This window comes from Podarcis vaucheri, assembly GCF_965113315.1.
Source record: "Podarcis vaucheri genome assembly, chromosome: 2".
Lineage (NCBI taxonomy): Eukaryota > Metazoa > Chordata > Lepidosauria > Squamata > Lacertidae > Podarcis > Podarcis vaucheri.
In genome coordinates, this window is record NC_138760.1 from 94,483,978 (window position 1) to 94,505,944 (window position 21,967).

General features: G+C 41.0%; 2 protein-coding genes across 5 annotated transcripts; both read left to right on the forward strand.

Moving 5' to 3' along the window:
• The first annotated feature begins 1,102 nt into the window (after nt 1-1,102).
• On the forward strand, nt 1,103-11,615 carry SEC13 (SEC13 homolog, nuclear pore and COPII coat complex component). Of its 2 annotated transcripts, none has more exons than XM_082212200.1 (9): nt 1,103-1,303; nt 2,885-2,929; nt 4,036-4,151; nt 5,316-5,467; nt 6,372-6,505; nt 7,194-7,327; nt 8,415-8,535; nt 10,072-10,218; nt 10,847-11,615. In XM_082212200.1, the coding sequence occupies exons 1-9, from the start codon at nt 1,118-1,120 to the stop codon at nt 10,955-10,957; spliced, it is 1,146 nt and encodes a 381-aa protein (XP_082068326.1). In that variant the 5' UTR covers nt 1,103-1,117; the 3' UTR covers nt 10,958-11,615. The 2 variants fall into 2 exon arrangements, with proteins under 2 accessions (XP_082068326.1, XP_082068327.1); XM_082212201.1 differs by lacking the exon at nt 1,103-1,303 and adding an exon at nt 1,633-1,656.
• Nucleotides 11,616-15,718: 4,103 nt separating this feature from the next.
• On the forward strand, nt 15,719-21,513 carry GHRL (ghrelin and obestatin prepropeptide). Of its 3 annotated transcripts, none has more exons than XM_082210893.1 (5): nt 15,719-15,885; nt 17,904-18,052; nt 18,163-18,276; nt 20,162-20,270; nt 21,358-21,513. In XM_082210893.1, the coding sequence occupies exons 2-5, from the start codon at nt 17,945-17,947 to the stop codon at nt 21,375-21,377; spliced, it is 351 nt and encodes a 116-aa protein (XP_082067019.1). In that variant the 5' UTR covers nt 15,719-15,885; nt 17,904-17,944; the 3' UTR covers nt 21,378-21,513. The 3 variants fall into 3 exon arrangements, with proteins under 3 accessions (XP_082067019.1, XP_082067018.1, XP_082067020.1); XM_082210892.1 differs by lacking the exon at nt 15,719-15,885 and adding an exon at nt 17,596-17,692; XM_082210894.1 differs by lacking the exon at nt 15,719-15,885 and adding an exon at nt 17,596-17,692 and having other exon boundaries at nt 18,166-18,276.
• The last annotated feature ends 454 nt before the right edge of the window (nt 21,514-21,967 follow it).

Here is a 21,967-nt window from a genome sequence, read left to right on the forward strand (position 1 = left end):
AGGTGCTACTGGAAGGAATTTTTTTATTTAGTACACAAAACTGTTCAGTATAAGTTTAGTATTTTGTAGGAATAAATTTACATTTCTATGGGAAGCAATATATAATATGAATTTGGAAAAAATATGAAAAGACTGTTTACAGACAGTCATCTGAACACAAGTTCTCTTATTCTGAAGAGTCTTTGGTGAGGTACTTTATCAAAAGCTTTTTGAAAGTAAGTACACCATGTTGATAGGATCATCCCTATCTATATGCTTGTTGACACTGTCAAACAACTTTCTGAAAGTTTTGTGAGGCAGGACTTACCCATGCGGATTCTACTTCTGGAGCACTTGTTATTCTATGCTTGGTAGTTACATCTTTAACAATACTCTCCACCAGTTTTCTCACAACATATATTAAACTAATCGACTGGTAATCTCTCAGATTCCCCTGCTATATATATTCTGGCAAAAAGATCAGCAATCTCCAGTGGATGCCATCCAGACCCAGAGATTTGAGTTTTTCTATTGCCAAAAAGTCCTAAAATTCTTTCAGTGCTATTTGCCTCATTTTCTCATTCTTGAAATAAGTTCATTCAGGCACAGAGGTTGTATCCTACATCTCCTGCTGTGAAGAAGAAAGCAATTTCAGCTTCTCTTGCATACATTTACTCCAATATACAAATGCATAGCCCATTTTTAGCTTCTTAGCAGCAGTTATGAGGCAAGTCACGATTGCCCTTGGGAGCCAGGGAAGTGTATTTATAGGTGGGAGGCTCAAATGTTGTTTCCAGCCACTGTGCTCACTTTGAGTAAGTCACCCTTGCTCTACCTCGTAGGGAAATCGCAGGGAGTTGGGCGGGAGAGAGGAACAATGCCAGTGTAATTTGCTTTGTGGGGGGGGGGAAAGGCGGCGTGAGAGCACGAGGAAACAATTCTTAATTTTACAAAAGTTGGAACGGGAGCTGAGCGAGAAGAACCTGAAGCAGCATGGGGGGGGGAGGGCTGAGGTGGAATTTGAACTGGGGGCTCCCCAAAGACCCGCAGGTGCCAGTGGCTGAATTAACGGAGAGAACGGAGTGCCAAGGGCCGGGGGCGGCGCCAACGGAGAGCGGCCTCCGCCCGTGAGGAGCCGATGGGGAAGGAGGGCGGAACGAGCGGCAAGCGGAACCTTTGCGCGCTCAGCAGGAAGGCCGTTTTTCCCCCGGCCGAGAGGCCTTCGTCGTGGGACGCGCGTCTCGGCGGCGGTTTGCCACGTCTGAGAGCGGCTGAGAGCGGCTGGTGCAGCTGGAGACTCCCCTCCGCCCCGGCCGTCACCATGGTGAGGGGGCGCTCCGAGAGGGATAAAGAGGGGCCGTCGCCCGCTTCCCGCGCTGAGCCCTTCGGGCCCGGCCTTGCTAGCCCCCGGCGCGGCTTGCCCAGGGGGTGAGGGTGCCCTGGGCGGGGGTGGGGAGGACGCGCTTCCCTGGTCCGGGACGTGGGGTTGCCCCTAGTAACGGGGTATCCTCGCACGCCTTTTCCCAAGGGATGTCAAGCCTGCGAAGGGTGCCCACCGCCGCCACCCACCACACGTGGCTTTTAGGAAAGCTTTTAATATTTGATGAATTATTGTATTTTAATATTTTTGCTGGGAGCCGCCCAGAGTGGCTAGGGAAACCCAGCCAGATGGGCAGGGTATAAAATATTATTATTATTATTATTATTATTATTATTATTGATTGGGGGGCAGGCTCGGGGGAAAGCGTCGCCGCCCACTCGCGGGCTGAGCCCCATCTCCTGAGCAGGCCACCTATTACCCAACAGGGACATCCTCATGTACTTGTTACACCCCTGATTTCCCATAGGAGGGGGGTCAGTGAACATGACACATAAACACACACACACGGTTTTACATCGGCGAAGGATTGGCTTTTCTTGTTTGCGTGTGTTTATTTTCGCAGTAGCTGCGCCGCTTTAAAAGCATAAGGTGCCTGTTAAGAACAAAGCCTACCCAAGGTCTGGGTCAGCTCCAAAGGGTCTGGTATCTTGTCTCCAACAGGAAGCCCACAGCCAGGACATGAAGGCAGTAGTGCTTAGCGCGCACCCCTGCTCCCACATTAACAGACGTATTTCCTGGAGGTTCCATTTAACTGCCATATTCAACAGCTGCTAAAGGATCTATGGTCCATGCTTTTGCCTAATTCCCCTTTAAATAATCTAAGTCAGGAGACTTACCCCAAATGTGGGGCCTGATCCAGCTCTCCCCTCCAATTTTCTGCCCCCCCCACCCCTGGCTGCAAAAAGAAGAAAAGATAAAGTTGGTAGTGCTGGGGTGAATGGAGCCCAGTGCTATAAATATGTGGTGGATAAAGCTATTAGGGTTTACTAGTCATGGCAGTTATTTAATCTCTAGTATCGGAGACAATTTGTCTCTGAATTGGTTGCAGAGAATCTTGGTGGAAATTCAATTGAGCTCATGTCCTCCTTGTGGGAATATTACAGCATAGGTGTCTCACAGGCCACTGCAAGAACTGAAAACTGGATTAGATAGGCCTTTAGACTGATCTAGCGGGGTTCATCTTATGTTGTTATATATATATATATTTACAGTGCAGCAGGAAGCTTTCAGAAGTGCAAGTTTTAACTTGCTATGTCACATTCTACCTCTACTGATCTCAGTATGATGTCAATGAAGTTCCACAGGTTGCTGAGTTCAGAAAGTGATTGTACGCATGGCGATGCTGCAAAGTCACCTGAGGGTTAAATCAATTTCAACTTTTTGGACACCCATTAAACAATGCAGTCAAACCTTACTTAAAAATGTGAAGCAAAAGATGATGGCATGTTTTAATCATTGAGTGAAACTCTAGGGTCGGACTCTATTATTTATTTTAAAATGTCTTGCTGTATATTTTCCTACTAGGTGTCTGTAATTAATACAGTGGACACTTCTCATGAGGACATGATCGTAAGTATTTGCTTTTTTTTAAAAAAAAAAAAATATCCCCTCAAAAAAGAAAGAAATCGTAATGATTAACTTTATTTTAAAAGAATGACGTAAATGACAGAACGTTTGTCCTAAGCAATTGTCTTAATGGGACCACCTATTTCAGTTGTGAGATGAGCTTGGAAGCAGTGGTGGGAATGGTAGGGACAAAGTGAAATCGCAAGCTTTAATCCAGGGAGAGAGTTGAGCATGCTGTGGGTAAGTTCCCTTTGGATTTTATGTTTAGGAAAAGTCTTGCTTAGTGACCTTTTTAATAGAACCAGCATTTTGTTGTATATAGAGGAGGGTGATACAATGCTTTTTATGCGTTATGGTTTTTGGAAACGGTGATAATGAGCAGAAAATGCTTTTTTAAAAAAATAAATAAATTATAGCAGTAGGAGCTATATGGCTGAGTAGGTAAAATGCAACAGAGGAAGGCACAACCCATCGGCATTATCTGCATTGCAATTTCTTCCAGAACTGTGCTCTGTCATAATTCCCATTTGTGTCAGTCAGGACTTAGTGTTGTGTACATCTGGTGTGAAAAGCTGTTAATAGCCATCTTGCTACAAGCTTTATCCAGGGTAAATAATGGATACTTTCTGAGTGAGTAGTAAGTAGCTTTCCAATCCTGCTCCTACCATTAATTTAGTTGACTATTTGGTGCAGGTTCTATTCTATATTATTGCAGCTTAGCCATGTTGTATCAAAATAGCAGATAATATTGTGGCATAAAGTTAACATGACCTTCCCAATAATTCTAAACTACTTTATACTCTCCATCCTTAAATTTTACCTATTCCCACTAGAAGCTGAGGTGGTCAGGGCAATTTCTGCCTTCTTGAGACTCTAGCCCCGTTTTGCCTGATAGTCATCACTATCTCAATCTGGGTACAATATTGGCTGCATTTGGGTTTTCCAGGAAAATGCTGTGTGATCACACTTTTTCATCGTACTGCACTGTGATATTCAGCATTTTACACATTTGGATTTGTTGCTTTTGAGATTTTAGAACCAGTTGTATTAATTAATCAATCAATCCAGAATTTATAGATGATCGTGAAAACTTCTTTATTACTTCCCAGCATGATGCTCAGATGGATTATTATGGCATGCGGTTGGCAACTTGTTCCTCAGACAGATCAGTGAAAATATTTGATGTAAGGAATGGAGGGCAAATTCTCATAGCAGACTTAAGAGGGTGAGTCAATTAAAGACAACATAATCCTATGACAATTTCCCCATTTTCAGCTTCTGCTTAGGGGTACAATTAATGGCTTTGGGGGCAGAGTGGTGAAAACTTAATGTGCTTTGTTTACATACGCAATTTTCAATTTGCTTGATAATGTCTTCCTTCAAAGCTGTTTAGCAAAACACTTCTTCGAAAGTGTATCATTTATGATTGGCTAAAATAAGCCTCAGAATTACTTACACGTCTCTTATTTTGCAATTGTCAATTACCGCAGTCTGAGGGAGGGAAAACCTTTTTCTTTCAAGGGTTGCATTTCTTTGGGGGTATCTATTGGGACTGCATGCCAACACAAACTCCTTTTTCTGACACCCCTTTCCTCTCCCTCTCTGTCCTACTGTGCCCAGCACACTGCTAGGAAGGAGGGACAGATCACTCTCACAGGGGGCTTTCTCCCCCTCCTTCCATCACTCTACCAATTTCAGCCTCCCCCCCCCCCATTTTTCCTCTCCTTGCCAGCACTTCTTGCCAGATCAAATGAAAAATCTTCTCTCCCCCATGAAATTAGACCAAGGACTGTACAAAATTAATCTAAGGACTACACACAACTGTCAGGCTTCATGTTCCCCATCCCTAATTTTCGGGGGGGGGGGGAGAGAGAGATTTCAGCATACAATCATCAGGATAGTGGTGGGGCAGAGGGAAGAGTGAAAGAATGAACACCAGAAGAGCTGTAGTAAAAGGCATTGGGCATAATGAGTACTACCCTTGGTTGAGGAACTAGAGAGCTGAAATATTTATTTTAGAAGAATTAGATGAAAGGGATTTTAAAAGATGAAAAAGATTCCGTGGAATTTATTGTTAATTTGGCTGATTTTTCCAGCAAATCACTTGTCCTGTTTCCCAGACAGTGACTATTTTTGTAACTGAAAATTCCATATATTTCCCTATAAAAGGTATACTAATAGGTACATACTCTGAAATTTTAAAAATAAAAATAAATGGAAAGATACTGAATTTCTGACTACAAAATATAATTTTGATATTTTAGTGGTAATATGTATCCATAACTGAAAATATTTCCATGACACTGAATGGCTTGTAAATGCTCTTGATAATAAAGTCTTGGTTCAGTAATATTCCCCCCCCCCTTCGTTTCCTTCTGTTTTTTTGTAGACACGAAGGCCCTGTTTGGCAGGTTGCCTGGGCTCATCCCATGTATGGAAACATCCTGGCTTCCTGTTCCTATGACAGGAAGGTTATTATCTGGAAGGAGGAGAATGGGACCTGGGAAAAGGCACATGAATACACAGGGCACGATTCTTCAGGTACTGGCTGTTCTTCCTGCTAGCTAGCTGAGTGCAGTCGTAAATTGGAAGTTGAACAGCCTAGTTCTCGAACGTTTTGGCTCCCGATCGAAACCTGGAAGTGACTGTTCGGGTTTTCAAACATTCTTTTGGAAGCTTCCTGCAGCCAATTGGAAGCCACGTTTTGGTTTTAAAACGTTTTGGAAGTCAAACGGACTTCCAGAATGGATTCCGTTTGACTTCCAAGGTACGACTGTACTTTGTTGCTTCAGTTATAATTTTCATGCATTGATTAGAGACTTCATGCAATCATGCTGGTCCCAGATCTTTGTTTAGTCTTCCTTAATTGAGCTTGCTGAGCTTCTGTTGCATGTCCGTTGTCCTTTTCTGTGTAATGCTCTATTAAAGACCGAACTTCACGGACAGTGAAAGTAAAATTTATTTAGGAAACAAAACCATACCGACTGGAATGGTAATGGCATTTTATTGCATTTTGTTATTATTCTGATTGTGAGCCAGTTTGAAAGGCTCTTAGTCCTGGAATGCAACATAAAAAAACCCCACATCTGTGGTGTTTTTCTGTTATTACAATGCAACTGTCTGCTATCAACCCCATTTCCAGAAATTACATTATATTAATTTTGGTAAAGCATTACTAGGATCAATAAACTATGTACTGTCTTAAGTGCAGTCACAGAGAAATCTACCTTGGTACTATCTAAAATTCCTAAAACTTAGTTGCTATTTAAAAACAAAAGCTTTAAGCATAATGTGACAGACTTTTAATCCACTTAACAAGCCTAGGCTTCTCTGATTGCCTCAGTCATTGCTGACAAATCCATTAAGGTCAAGGTACACATAAATTCCCCTCCACTTTTAAGTAGCCTTTATAAATAACTCAACCAATTTTTGTGTTTTCTGGCAGTGAATTCCGTATGTTGGGCTCCACAAGACTTTGGATTGATCCTGGCTTGCGGCAGCTCTGATGGGGCCATCTCTCTGCTAAGCTGCAGTGGTGATGGAACATGGGAAGTGAAAAAAATCAGCAATGCACATACAGTGAGTAATTTTAATGGGATTCTTTTATTGTGCATTTCAGATATGGATGTTTATTTTAATGTCGGTGCAACAATTTTATTCATTGTAAACTGCATAGAAACCAGTTTTGACATTAAGTTGCATGTAAATCAATATATAATAATCACAATTTTATTGCAGAAAGTTTTGCTACTCTGTAGTACTGAACTGAAGTTAAAACGAAAAGCCACTTTGATGAAATGTCAGATGTCCAAAAACATAGTTAATATGTTTACATATGGGAAGACCCATACCCCAGTGGTTAGACTGCATACGTGGAAGTCCAAAGTTCAGTTGCTGGTGTTTCCACTTAAGAAAATCCTGGTAACAGGACTGGAAAATATGTCTGCCTTAAAATAAAATAAAAAGCAGAATGCTGGTGCTAGTACAATAGGCAGTAGCTGTCTAGATCGTCTGGCAGTGAAAGGCAATTTCATACGTCCAAACAAATAAGATGAAAAAGTTGGCATTGACTCAGGGCCTTCATTTCTCGACATAATTATACTGTTCTGTTTAACGTGAAACTATTCAGAATAGCATGATAAATGGTATGCTTAGTGTGCTACTTCAGCAAGTATCCTGTCATTATGTTAGTTGTGTTAAGAAATATTTGGATGCTTGCTTTGGCTACAAATAGGAAGAAACTGCATAAATTTGTGTTCTTGCATAGATTGGCTGCAATGCTGTTAGCTGGGCCCCTGCAGTTGTACCAGGAAGCCTTATAGAACCGCCATCAAGCCAAAAACCAAACTACATTAAGCGTTTTGCATCAGGCGGCTGTGATAACCTTATCAAGATTTGGAAGTAAGTTGTCCTGACAAATTTACCTAAAGTCTTCCTATATGACAGACCTTTCTTTGTATTTCCTCTTTTCAACCTCCCCCCACCCACACTCCTTCCAAGGTATTAAAATTGCTTAAAAGGCTTTATTTCTGACTCTAACCTCGCTCACTTTCATTCCAATGTGTGCATCTGTGCTTGCACTTCCATGTCTTGGAGCCCAAATGGCTTTATCTGGAGTTTCAAACAGAAGCTGTGTTCTGAAGAGGCTTACAAAAAATTACCTCCATATTCACAGGTAGCTTCAACTATGGCATGGGAAGCTGCTGTTTAAAACAGAAAGTCCTGCAAAACCCTTAGGTTATCATTGAAGTGGGTTGTTGGAACAAGGCTTTATTAAATTCTTCTCCTTTATGTATCTTGGGTATAGGATCAGCCCGTTATTTGTAGTGTTGTAGTGTTGCTTTGACAGAATGGCTGTCCCAGCTTTAGTTTTTTGCTCTTGTTTTGTGGAAGGTTAGCTTTTTATTGTTTTTACTGTTATTATTTAAATGTATATAGTCATCCGTAGATCTCGGCATTTCACAACATAAAATTACTATATAAAGAGCACAAAATACGTAATTAAATATAAGAACGAAAACAAACCAAGAACCCCCCCCATCGCATGATACATTTAAAAGGACATGGGATGTCAATCAGCCAAAGGCCTGCTTGAAGAAAAACGTTTTTACCTGGTGCCTAAAGGTGTATAATGAATGCGCAAGCCGAACATCCCTGGGGAGAGCATTCCACAAACAGGGAGTCACTGTAAAAGGGGCTTGTTTTCATATTGCCACCCTCCAGTCCTCTCATGGAAGGAAGCACATGAAAAAGGGCCTCAGAGGATGATCTCAGGGTCTGAGCAGGTTCATATGGAGAGAGGCAGTCCTTGAGTTATTGTGGTCCTGAGCCGTTTAAGGCATTATAGGTTAAAACCAACACTTTAAATTGGGCCCAGATAACTGGCAGCCAGTATTACAACGCTAAGCTTCTGCATGGGAAATACGATGAGAATATGTTTTGTTTTGCTCTTTCTACATTTGCACCTTTCTCCCTCGAATCCTGCCAGAGAAGAAGATGGCCAGTGGAAAGAAGAACAAAAACTTGAAGCTCACAGTGACTGGGTCAGAGATGTAGCCTGGGCCCCCTCCATAGGCTTGCCAACAAGTACTATTGCCAGCTGCTCACAGGTAGAGATTGAATGGAGTAAATTATATACAGTTACTTTTCACATAACTACTATAACTACTATAGGCAAAAAAAGCCCCTGAGACCGCCACCCTCTGCTTATAGAAGCTGTGGTTGGATCCAGGGTTTCCATAAGTGAAATTTGGCTAATAGAAAGTTATTTGGAAGATAGGGTTGGGGGAGAGAGAGAGGTGGTTTTGACCAATTCTTCCCTTCCCCTGTATCTCCCCAAAATCAGAGTACAGTGGTACCTCGGGTTACAGACGCTTCGGGTTACAGACACCGCTAACCCAGAAATAGTATCTCAGGTTAAGAACTTTACCTCAGGATGAAAACAGAAATCGTGTGGCAGTGGCGCAGCTAATGGGAGGCCCCATTAGCTAAAGTGGAACCTCAGGTTAAGAACAGTTTCTGCTTTAGAACGGACCTCCAGAAAGAATTAAGTTCTTAACCCAAGGTAGTGTGGGAAATGGTGCAGAGGGCTTCAGGAAGAAGGGGAGATCAGCAAAAATCACTTCCCCAATCCTTCCTCCTCCAGGAGTCTCCACTAGATCTCAGGCCCTACACCAACTGGAAAGATTCTGGATCCAACTGACTTTTTTAAAAAAACATATATTTTACTTTCACTTTATTTCATCTAGCAAAAGATGTATGTCTCACTGATCTAAAAAATTCATAATCTAAAAGTGCAGTTGCTGATTTATCAGTACACTACTGACAAGGCATATACATCCATCAGGCTAGTTTGGGTAGCTCCGCAACAGATAACTGATTCAAGCTTGCAGAAATTCATTGTGGCACAGTCCTTTCTGCGCTGTACCACATAGTCTTCAGATTTGGGGATGCATATTTGATGTACCATGTAAATATACAGTATATGTTTTCAGTGATATTTATTTAATACAGTCATGCCTCGGGTTACAGACGCTTCAGGTTGCGTTTTTTCAGGTTACGGACGTGCCAAAACCTGGAAGTACCGGAACGGTTTACTTCCGGGTTTCGGCAGTCGCACATGCGCAGAAGCGTCAAATAGCAACCCGTGCGTGCCTCCCACACACAACACATTCGCATCCCGAGCATCCAGTGTAATAGTAAAAATAGTAAAAGTAAGCCTCCCATGTTCAGTTGTACAATGGCACACTTAAAGCTTGAAGCAATATAATCCAGGTAAAACCTATCCAGGGATGGGGAACTTTGCTCTCCAGATGTTGTTTGACACCAACTCCCACCAACCCCTGCCAGTAGGGCCAACGGTCAGGAATGATGGGAATTGTACCCTCTATATATTATTATACTACAAGTTTCTCACCTCTGACCTGTGTCAATATGCTATATTCTGTAAACTTGCTTGTTGGAAATGTATACAGTATTTTTATGGGCCAACAATTACGGGCTTCTAAATGGTGCAGCCACATGCCTTTGGGATGCTGCCTGAGTGGTTCTGAAAATAAGATGCCCTTGATAAGGAGGCCTTGCTGTATTTAGTGCTGAATGTGAGCTTGCCCTTGTCCTTACAGCTTTGCTTGTTGTTTTTCTAGGATGGCAGAGTTTTTATCTGGATGTGTGATGATCCCTCTGGAAATTCATGGTCACCAAAATTGCTACACAAGTTCAATGACGTAGTCTGGCATGTTAGCTGGTCCATTACTGCAAATATTCTTGCAGTGTCTGGAGGAGATAATAAAGTGAGTGTAAAGCATTTTATTCTTATACTTTCAATCACATGGCCATATGCAGGTATTAATCTAACTAGTTCTTATGCTCATGAGGTCCAAATATTTCAGTTCTGATCCTTATTTGTAGTCAGAGAATAAACCAGTTCCCCAATTTGGATATATAGGGAAACTAAATTAACAAAAGGCTGCAAGTCTTGCACTTCAATGTGAGAAACAGAGGAGGAGAGTGCACAAACCCAAGGTTTGTTCTTGATTTACTAAGATAAGGCTTACTATACCAAGATCATCATATCTAAACCAGGCCTATATCTTCCAAGGTTCTAGCAGTGGGGGTGGGATCTACTTTTTCTAGAAGTTTAATAACTTGTTTAAAAGTTAAAAACAGACATCAGTTAACCATATTTTCACTAAGTTGTATTGACTTTAGCAATGTTGGAAGAACGTAAATTTAAATATTAGCTTGTCTTGTGTGAATTTAATTGAATCTGTTTGGAGTGGGAATGCTGTGCTGCCTCAAATATGGAATGATTGGCAACTATTGGCAAGGGGAAATTTTCAGAATAAACTCATGTTGCCAGGTGCAGTGGATTCTAAAACCTGGTCAAGAACTAAACACTCTTATTCTGATCTTTTACAGGTAACTTTATGGAAAGAATCTGTAGATGGACAGTGGGCATGCATCAGCGATGTTAATAAGGGCCAGGGAGCAGTATCTGCTATTACAGAAGGGCAACAGAATGAACAGTGACAAATGGGTTAACATCAATCCCAAATTATCAATGCAAGGAAATAGACATGATTTTTACTACTTTTCTTATTAAACCAAATTTATTTGATCTGGCACAAGCAAAGCTAACGTTTCAGGAAAGCTATACATACCATAGCATTTTGCCTTAATTGACACTTGGTAAAATTCAAGGCAAACTGTACATCAAAAGGTATTGCTCAGTTGCAGTCAGATTTTTTCTTTTAAGCATCACTTCATTTTCTTCATTAATTTGCTGGGAAACTCTTGAGAAGCCTTCCATTAACTCCTCTCCATTAGGAGGAGATGAAAAGTTTCTATGGATCAATATCTCTTTCAGAATGACTTGTTTTGCTTACTACAGTCTTCTTATCATTTAAAGCCTGGTAATGTTTTCTCTTTCAATAAAAAGAAAGAAACTCTGCATCAGATACCTAATACAGAATTTGAACTTAAGCAAGAGAGATGGAGACTGCCATTTAAACATGGAGAAGGATTACCAGAAATTCAAAGTTGCTTTTGTTCTACAGTTTGCCCTTCTATTGGTTGCAAGTACTTGTGAAATTGACCTCCAAAATATTATCAAGCTAATAAACTCTAAGCCACTTTGTGTACCTCTTTTTGTTTAAAAGAAAAACTAAATAAAGTCTGATCAAAACAATCTCAACTGTTTGGAAAGAAGGCTACTTTTTTACAGAGGTTATTTTATATATCCCCCCCCCCCCCCCCGTAAATATGTATCATCAAGTTATTGGTCCAAAGCTTGCCTTTCCTTTTGTCCAAAGGGTTACTGGTACTTCATACACAAGTAGAGTGAAAACAGCAAGAGCTTAAGAAGAGCAAAATCTGCCTGTGTGACAGGGAAGGAGATGGGGCAGCAGTAAAATCTGACCAAGTCAAAAGTTTGAAGAGCCAGATATGAGGACAGCGATCATTTCTTAAGTCTATTGTCTTTCAAGCAGGCTAGTTCTTTTCAGTCTCCTATTCTGCTTCGGTCAGATATCATGTGCAGTAATGTGTCTGGAGTTTTAGAAGGGTATCAACAGTCTGGAATGTGTACAGAGAAGGAAGCCAAATGAAGGTGAGGAGTCTGGAGAGCAACTCCTCCAACTCCTTCAACTTTTCACCATAGAAGAGATTATTCAGATGTGATATGATAATCTATCATACAGATGTTTGAGCCATTTTTTTCTGATGCTCCAGAGGGTAGGACCTGAAGCAACAAATTTAAACACTGGGTGAGTTTCTGCCTGTCCGCTGTAGGAGTGAATTTCCTGTGCCAGCACAAGGTTGAACTACCGTACTTTTCTGTGTATAAGACTATGGTGTTTTTTTCTTTAAAAATCATGCTAAAAAGTGGGGGTCATCTTATACATGAGTAGTGCATAGGGTGGACATTTGCTTGGTTGCTGCTGCGGCTGTCAGTAGCTATTGTGTGTGTTATTGGTTGCTGTGTCAATGGGTGGTGTTGATTGGCCAACGCTCCGTCAGTTGGGCGGGCGATTGACAGCTTCTACTGGTGATGGGACAGACAGGAGGTGGATCTTGAGATGTGTGCGGGTGAGCGATTTTCAGCAATCCCCCCCAAAAAAGCTCAACAACTGTGTGCCATCTCCCCCCCATTTTCTTAAATTTGAGTCCCCCAAAATAGGGGGTGTCTTATACATGGGGGTGTCTTATAGATGGAAAAGTACGGTAGTATGGAGGCTCTACCTGGTGCAAAAAGCTATGGATAGATTGCTGACGGGGACAGGCACATAACTGAGGCGCTCAAAAGCTTGCACTGGCTGCATACCAGGCCTGGTTCAGGGCTCTTGTGTTAATTTACAAGGCCCTTGACAACTTCGGTTCAGGATACCTTAAGGACTGTCTGATTCATTATAACCCTGTCTGATCACTGAGGTCTTCAGGGGAGTCACTGTTAGTAGTCCCCCATGACAAGGATGCATGGCTTATATCAGGGGTCAGCAAACTTTTTCGGCAGGGGGCTGGTCCACTGTCCCTCAGACCTTGGGGGGGGACTATATTTTGAAGAAGGGGAAAAAAAGAACAAATTCCTATGCCCCACAAATAACCCAGAGATGCATTTTAAATAAAAACACACATTCTACTCATGTAAAAACACCAGACAGGCCCCACAAATAACTCAAAGATACATTTAAAATAAAAGGACACATTCTACTCATGCAAATACACGCTAAATCCCGGACCGTCCACGGGCTGGATTTAGAAGGCAATTAGGCCGGATCTGGCCCCCGGGCCTTAGTCTGCCTACCCATGGCTTATATCAGGCTTCCTCAACTTTGGCCCTCCAGATGTTTTTTGAGACTACAATTCCCATCATCCCTGACCACTGGTCCTGCTAGCTAGGGATTATGGGAGTTGTAGGCCAAAAACATCTGGAGGGCTGAGGTTGAGGAAGCCTGGCTTATATCCACCAGCAACTGTGCATTCATGTGGGTCTATTTTTATGGAACTCCATTCCAGCTGTGACAAATAGGCCCCTTCCCTTTTTGAATATCTAATGCCTACTGAAGCCTTTTATTCCAGCAGGCACTTTAACTGAATTCTGATGCTAATAGTTTTCACTGATTTTTAACCTTATTGTGTATTATTTGTACACCACTTAGAGAAGATAGTAATTGAGCGGTATATAAATTGCTTGAGTTGGGAGCAGAGAAGTACCTTGTTCAAATCTCACCTTGGCTGTGACTGTTGCGTTCACAAAGTAAAGGAAGGATTGAACTCTGATTAATAAGAATACACACAGAGGCTTGAACCAGCAAGACTCTGGGAAGGGTGCGTATAATTGTGTCTCTCTGTGCTTGTCCGTGTCTGCAGCCCCTTGGCCAGGTAGTTTTTATTCACAAAAGAACTTTTTACAGAGTGTTCGTAAGAATCAATCAGATTTCTTCTGAGCATTTCCACAAACCCACGTGGGGAGAAAGTCCGATCAAAAGAAATTCTTTTAACTACAAAGACTACTACTCTGAGCATGCATGCATAATCTGAGAGTAAATAAAAGAGGACTAGAGAAACTCCTGAGATCACAAACAGGAGTAAACAAGAGAGGATGGAAGGATGGCAAGGAGATAGGCATCTTTATCACCTTCCTGTGAAACTATTTCCAGGCCCTAAGATTAATATACATCAAAGAAACTTGCCCACTATCTTTATGGCCCAGGATGCCTGCCTGGCGAAGCAACTGCTGTGTACTGCTGTGTAAGTGACATGTGAGGAAGAGAGGAATGGAACAGGGATGCAGGGGTGTAGATTGATCAAGAATCATATCAAAATAGTTTTGACCACTTTACATCCCTCATAATGCCCTACGTACCCAAGCTGGCTACAATTATATTAAAACAATATAAAAGCAAATCAAGCCACAAAGCCATTGATAAAAGCAAGAGCAGATAAGATCAGCAACAGCAAAATACAGTAAACCACCCTGGCAGACTGGCCTGTCTAAATTCAGATGACCTTCACTGGCTGGTGCAAGATCACCAAAGCGCTGGCTCAGTGGGGGGCCCCGGAAAGGGAATGCCAAAGCCGCTGCTAATTTTGCTATTAGCATTATTTGTACGTATCTCAGATTTGAGTAGTTTTTTCCCTTTATAGATGTTGGCTTAAACACTTAACAACTGTTACATTCTGTTTCACTGGGGGGATAAATATAAGGCCAGTATTTCCGAGAACATTTATAGATCAAGCTATTATGTCAGTGCCGTAGCAAAGAGAAATGCTTTCAGCTGATAAATGTTGCCCTCTTGCCCCTGAAACCCAGCCCAAAGCGAATGCTTTGTTTTAATAGCAAAACCTTCACAAAAGGTCAGGTTTACTTGTTACCTTTCTGCCTACAGTTTCCATCACTAGCTCAGAATCTCATCACCCAAGCCATATGTCTCTTTTTTTTTTAAAGGTGTGAAAAATGGAATGGAGAAATCTACCAAGCTGGGGAAAGTACAAACTTCCCTCCCTAAAGAGGGAGGCATATTTGCCAGTGTTGTGGTTGTACCCTAATATTCAATTTTTTAAAAAATGCCTATGGTGCTGTGGAACATAATAGGCAATTTGCTAGGTAATATATTGGGTACATTAAGGGTCTTTACTAGAGCATTCTGCTGCATGGAAAATGTTTTATTGCCTTCTGTTGGTACCATGATTTACAATCCTACTTATCCTTCAGTTCAAAAGAATTTACTTCCAACAAGTAAGCTTAGGATCACAGCCAAACTATAAGAAGTAACTGGGAAAAGCCAATAAGTGCTTTTTGAGTAGTTTGGATCAATTTAACCATATTGAAACTATCACACAAACAGGGAAACGAAAGAGGAATATGTAGAATTTTAAGTTTCCCACAGAATCAAAAAAACATGTTATCTAGCTAAAAAAATTATTTACCGTATTTTTTGCTCTGTAAGACTCACTTTTTCCCTCCTAAAAAAGTAAGGGGAAATGTGTGTGCATCCTATGGAGCGAATGCAGGCTGTGCAGCTATCCCAGAAGCCAGAACAGCAAGAGGGATTGCTGCTTTCACTGCGCAGCGATCCCTCTTGCTGTTCTGGCTTCTGAGATTCAGAACATTTTTTTTCTTGTTTTCCTCCTCCAAAAACTAGGTGCGTCTTGTGGTCTGGTGAGTCTTATAGAGCAAAAAATACGGTATATTTTTGTCCTATAGCTAAATATGTTGTAGATATTCCTTTGTTAACAAACTACAGTTCCCAGGATTCTTTGAGGCAAGTTGTGCCTTAAAGTGGTATAAAGTGTACTGTACTTTAGATGCATGGTGTGGATGTGATGCCAGCCTCATGGCACATGCAGCTGTAGCTCTGAATGAGATTGGATGCAAGGCCTTAATGGACAGGCGGGATTCTATGGGAAGAGGTGGTGCTTTCAAATAACCTGGCCTCATACCATTTAAGATTTGGGAGGTAAGAACCAGCAGGAAAAAAGTGTACACTACACTCCTACACACCATGATAATGAGAATTATATTGATTGCCACTAGATCAACATGGCACAACCCCTTCCCATCCCACCCACCACTCTAGTGAAGTACTGTAGTCTCCAACTTTTTCAGACTTGAGATCCACCTTCAACCCAAACTTTGCATTTGGGAACCCAATTCTTAATCAGACCATATATTTGTATAGTGTTAGTGCTGCTGACTGTTGTGAACAGCCTTGGGTCCCATTGTGAAGTGGGTCCTGGCTCACCTGTTGAAGAGCAATGCACAAAAGGAGCAGCAGGAAGGGGAGGCAGGGAGAAATGAGAAGGAACCAGACTAAGGCTTGCTCTGGCTCAACAGATAATGATCTCAGAGGATCTCTAGCCTATTTCCCCAAAACTGGATTTTCAGAAGCCATCAACCAGTGCTGCAGGTTCAGGAAGAAGGGCATTGGGAGCACAAGAGTGAGGAATTAATTTGCATTGTATTTCTGTGTGGAACTTTCTATTTATGAGGGTATCTGTGGGGTAACGAGTCTCATATAACTAACCTGCTAAAATCTAATTAATGCATTTAAAGGTTAATACCAGAGTGAGCTGTCATGCCAGGCTTAGCTATATCACTTCTCTTACCTTGGGAGGAAATAGGTAATCAAGCCTATTGTATCTCCCCAGTCTACCTGAGAAGCTCAGCATGTGAAGAGGTTTGAGTAGGTTTCTGCAGCTCAACTGCATGGCTCTCACCAGCCATTCTGGTGCTCTTATATCAATCATTTAGGAACTTTTACCACTTTGCAACCAAGCGAGTTTTATTGCCTGTGAAACTTTTCTGAATCTGATCTTTGGATAGTTTTTAAACTTGCCAAATGTGTGGTCTTTTACTATGCTGGGGTGAGAGGGAGACTTAGTTGTGAGGGGACATTTTGGAACTCAGAGGGGCATATTTTAAAGGTCTAACTGCCTATATTTCCACGTTTTGTTTTGTGGCTTTAAAATCTGCACTGGGATTCTCTGACCAAAGAATAGTACTTGTCTCAAACTTGGAGCTTGCCACCCAGGAATTCTCATTCTCTCTCTCTCTCTCTCTCTCTCTCTCTCTCTCTCTCTCACACACACACACACACACTGCTTTTTTCTTAAAAATTGTTTAGGGGTACAGTGGTACCTCGGGTTACAGACGCTTCAGGTTACAGACTCTGCTAGCCCAGAAATAGTACCTTGGGTTAAGAACTTTGCTTCAGGATGAGAACAGAAATTGCACGCCAGAGGCGTGGCGGCAGCAGGAAGCCCCATTAGCTAAAGTGGTGCTTCAGGTTAAGAACAGTTTCAGGTTAAGAATGGACCTCTGGAACGAATTAAGTTCTTAACCAGAGGTACCACTGTACTCTCATTTTGACTCAAGAAAATCACTATAGTGATTTTATAGTTCAAACTGGGATTCACAAAATGTTTAGGGGTATGCATGCCCCCAGAAAAAAACATGTGTATATGTATATATGCGTGTGCGTGTGTGTATTTGTGCCAGCTGTATCTTATGATTTTACCCTTGCAATATAAAAATTCTTAGACAAATCAAACAGATTTCCCCCCAAAAGCATTAGATTCTTGAAGCTAATGCATCAAATGCATTTCCTTACGTTTACTGTTTAACTTAATTGAAATGTGTTTCCAAGGAATGCCTAATACTACTTGGACTGAAAGGTATTATGTACACAAAGCAAACATTACTGATGACTATTTAAAGGCTTTCAACACTGCTCTCCATTAATTCATACGTGCAGGAAGTATTGGGTAAGACATTTTTCTACCTCTTGCTTAGCATTGTTTTACATTGTTAAAAACATCATATACCAAGTTTATTAATGTATGGGGATCCTGGCTCTATGTGCCAAATTTTATTAAATGATGGACTAATTAAAACTTTAGCAGTTCATGTGATTCGCCTATTGAGTTTAAAACGAATAGTTTATTTGAGAATGCACCACTTTTCTTTGTGTTGCAGGTCGATACAGCTTGAATCACAGGCATCTTTTAAAGACAACCATGTTTATCAGAAACATTGTGGTAGGAATGCTTCTTATCTGTTCTCTCTGGACAGAGACCACCACAGCCGGTTCCAGTTTTTTAAGTCCTGAACAACCAAAAACTCAGGTAAATGCTGAACACATCGCTACGTCCCCACACTGATACTTTATCAAAAGGTGTTTCATCCTGGACAGTTAATCATTTGCCTATTGGGTTTGCATGTGATTTGTTTTTAGCAGCGAAAAGTCTCCCCAAAACCTACAACAAAGTTCCATCGCCGAGATGCAGAAACATTTTTGGATGTTCATGGAAGTGAGACTGAGAGAGACAGCAATGAAATAGAAATAAAGGTAACTACTCCATACCCTCCAACATTTCTCCAATAAAAATAGGGACGTCCCATTCATAATGGTAATTTTACTATTTATCCTCCACACATCTTACTGGGTTTCCCCAGCCACTCTGACCAGCTTCCAACATATATAAAACCATAATAAAACATTAAACATAAAAAACCTTCCCTGTACAGGATTGCCCTCAGATAGCTTGGGGGTCAGATAACTCCATACCCTCCAACATTTCTCCAGTGAAAATAGGGACATCCTAAGGAAAAGTGAGCTCAAATCAGATACTGGGATGGTCCCTGGAAAATAGGGACATGGAGGGTCTGCTACTCCCTACCCCTGCTGCCCCAAATCAACTTGTACCAAGCAAATTAAGAGTAAAAGATTTCCCCTCCTCCTAAAACGTGTTACTGATGTACATAGTATCATAACAAAAGGGGGGAACCCCATAATTTAAGACATAGCATTAAGCATTTTCATGTACAAATAGCCACTGCCCAAAATCATACTCCAGCCAGAGATCAGTGCATATACAGATAACCCCATGCACAGGGATATGATTACAGTATGGGTAACCCAAAGGGCCCGAACCTTGAATCTTTTATGTTGGGTCTCGGATCTCTTGCCTCTTTCTACTCACTTTTAAAACTTTTATTTTTCATTTGCTTACAAGGCAGCTAGGGGTTGTAACTGAAGTCTTTTTAGTATTTAGTATCTAGCCACTGAACAGGATTCTTATTTGCAACAAGAATGAGATAATGAAGGACAGGACCCAAAAACTACGCTCTGTGTATGAAAACGGGACATTCTTTACCACCTAATTTGGTATTTAGGTTTTCCAATAACCTTGAGAGAAGAAGGTACGAACAGAAGAGTCGGATAAGCTTTGCTGATAACTGGCTGCTTTGCATTCTTGCTGTGTCTGAAACAAAATAATGTCCTTGTGACATGGATAAACTATTTCTGTAGCTCTCTGTATATACTGACGAAATAGAGCAGGGTCTGGTCTGTCTATACAGTCTTGTCATACAATGTCCAGGATAGTGTCAAATGCCTGTTCCAAGAACGTTGTGACAGTATCGCAGGGCCACCACAGGTAAAATAGGGATTTCTAGTCTCTCTTGCACCAGAAACACAACGAAGTCATGAAGGAGTAAGGCGCTATGTCTGCAGAAATGACTTGTGCACTGCAGATGAGGTTGTCCTTAAAAATTGTTTCAGACTGGTTTCTGAAATGGAATCTCTTATGTGGCAGCTTCCCACACAGTTCTTAACCCTTCCATATTGACCACAAAGCTCCAAATTATAAATAATGGAAACTAGGCCCTTTCTTCTAGAAGTAGGTCCAGTCCTCCCATTAGGCAAAGTGAGGCAACTGCCACAGGCAGCAGGTGCTGACGGGGCACAGCAGCGCTCCCATGGCTGTTCTTCATAACCCCTGAACCCTTTCTGTTGAAAGACAGAGGTTCAGTGGAGGATGTTATCCCTTCATTAGTGTTGAAATAAGATTCAGTTGTCAGTCCAGTCATCTTTTCATTTTGTCCCCTGCCTCAGGCAGCAAAATGTTTTGGGCCAGTCCTTCATGGAAATCATTTGTACACACAGATTCTGAAAAATGGTTAACGACCAAGCTACCTGCTGGGCACTTTGTAATTTGGATATGAATGCTCTTGCCTGGTTTTTCTGAGGCCAACTAGTTCTTTGGCTATTTTAGGCTTTGAAAGCGGATATAGAAAACAAGTCTTTAGTTCTGTAAATATTGCCTACGAAGTGTAATAGTCTGGAATGATTTTACATTGTGTTTTTATGTTGTGAACCACCCTGAGTTGTGCGGGTATATGGTAATAATAAATAGTAGTAATAAACCTTAACGTCCTGCAACTTTCCTTAGTTCACTGTTCCCTTTGAAATTGGCATGAAAATCTCAGAAGATCAGTACAAAGACTATGGCCCAATACTGGAGAAGCTTCTGGAAGACATACTTGTTGAAGGCAATAAAGGTAACATCTCCTCATTCAAGGAACCAGGGTTTTTACCCAAATTCACTCCACAAGGTATTTGGAGATCAACTTTAATAATAATAATAATAATAATAATAATAATAATAATAATAATAATAATAATATACCCCGTATAACACATTTTGAATATCCTCCCCTAACTACATCAGTCCATGCAGTGATAAAACAATGACATCAGCTGCAAAGGCAACTCAATGCATTCCCTGCTTTTGTACAAGCTGTAGGTTCCTTTCAATCTACTTGATAAATACGGTACCTCAGTTCTGTTTCTAGCCCAAGTCATCAGAAATTAAGGCTGCACACAAATGCACATCTACATGGGAACAAACAGAACTTGTTTGAGTAAATTATGCTTAGGATCTGGTTGCACACCAACAATCCTAAATAGTTACTAGAGAATATTCCTCTTAAACAAGTGCTTCCAAGTAAATATGCTTAGATAGGAGGACTCTGCATTCAGAATAACTAGAAGGCCACCATGTTTTTCATTTGTAAATCTTGTGCATTTTCAAACCCATGTCATGATTTAATCATATTTTGAATGTATGGGACTTGTAATCTTTGTGGCAGAATGAACTCCAGCTGTTATCCATCACAGTGGAAAACAAACCTATTTTTATGTTTCAGATTGGAAGTGGTGGTGGTGTAGGAGACCCAATCTAAACAAAGCATAAGGCTCAGGAAATCCTGTTGGCATCCCTGTAGGGTAGCACTCCTGCTAAAAGACAAAGTGTTCTATCAGTGAAGTCACCCATTAATGCAACAAGACTTCCTATGTGCTTGTCTATATCTGCCCCAGTGGGTTGGGGAAACCCCCATAACTAAGAACAGATTTCAGAGTTGTTGTTGTTGTTGTTATTTTGCTGAAGCGTTCTCTACCCGCTTTACTGCTATTGATCCCATAGAGTTAACACTTTATGTATGGGGACAATATATATATATATATATAGCTTCTCATGTCTACCTTCATTCATATATTACTTGCTCTTTTAACAGGTAGAGCCTTGAAAATCATTTTACATTAACATAGCTTTTTATATTAACTACTGCCCTGTTGACCTTTCAGAAAGCCAAGAAACACAGTGAAAAAACAGCTGAAAATCGAGATGCTGGAGTTAACATAACAACTTTACATTAAAACGAGTTTCATGCTTTGAATTCTACTGCTTCAAATATTACTTTATGCTATCTGACATACCTAATAAATGCCTTTATTACAGAATGTTAAAAGCATATCTGGCAACTTATTGGAAGATTCTGTGATGGCAAAGCTACAGAGCTTTGTAAAGAAATAAAATAAAATATGCAAATAAGAGGGTTAGCGGAAAGATTGTAATCAGGGGAAAGAGCTGGGAGACTAGAATAAATTTAGCTGGATATTATTGATTGCCTCATGCATTTGTTGCAGGAGAAAAGAATATCTGAGCTTGTGCTTATTTATCAGTTTCTAAAACAGTGTGGAATTTTCTTTCATCAAAGGAAGAACTGTGTTGACACTAGGGAATACAATTGCTACCACAAAAAAGGATGAGGCTTCCTGTTTATTAGCTATGATCTGGATCGCAGGCATAACTCTGCAAAGAATGACATTTTTTTGCTATGTTGCATGCATTTTTAAAAAGCAGGTCAAGGGACTCCTAAATTCTACTTCAAGGCAATTGAGCCACATTAGCATA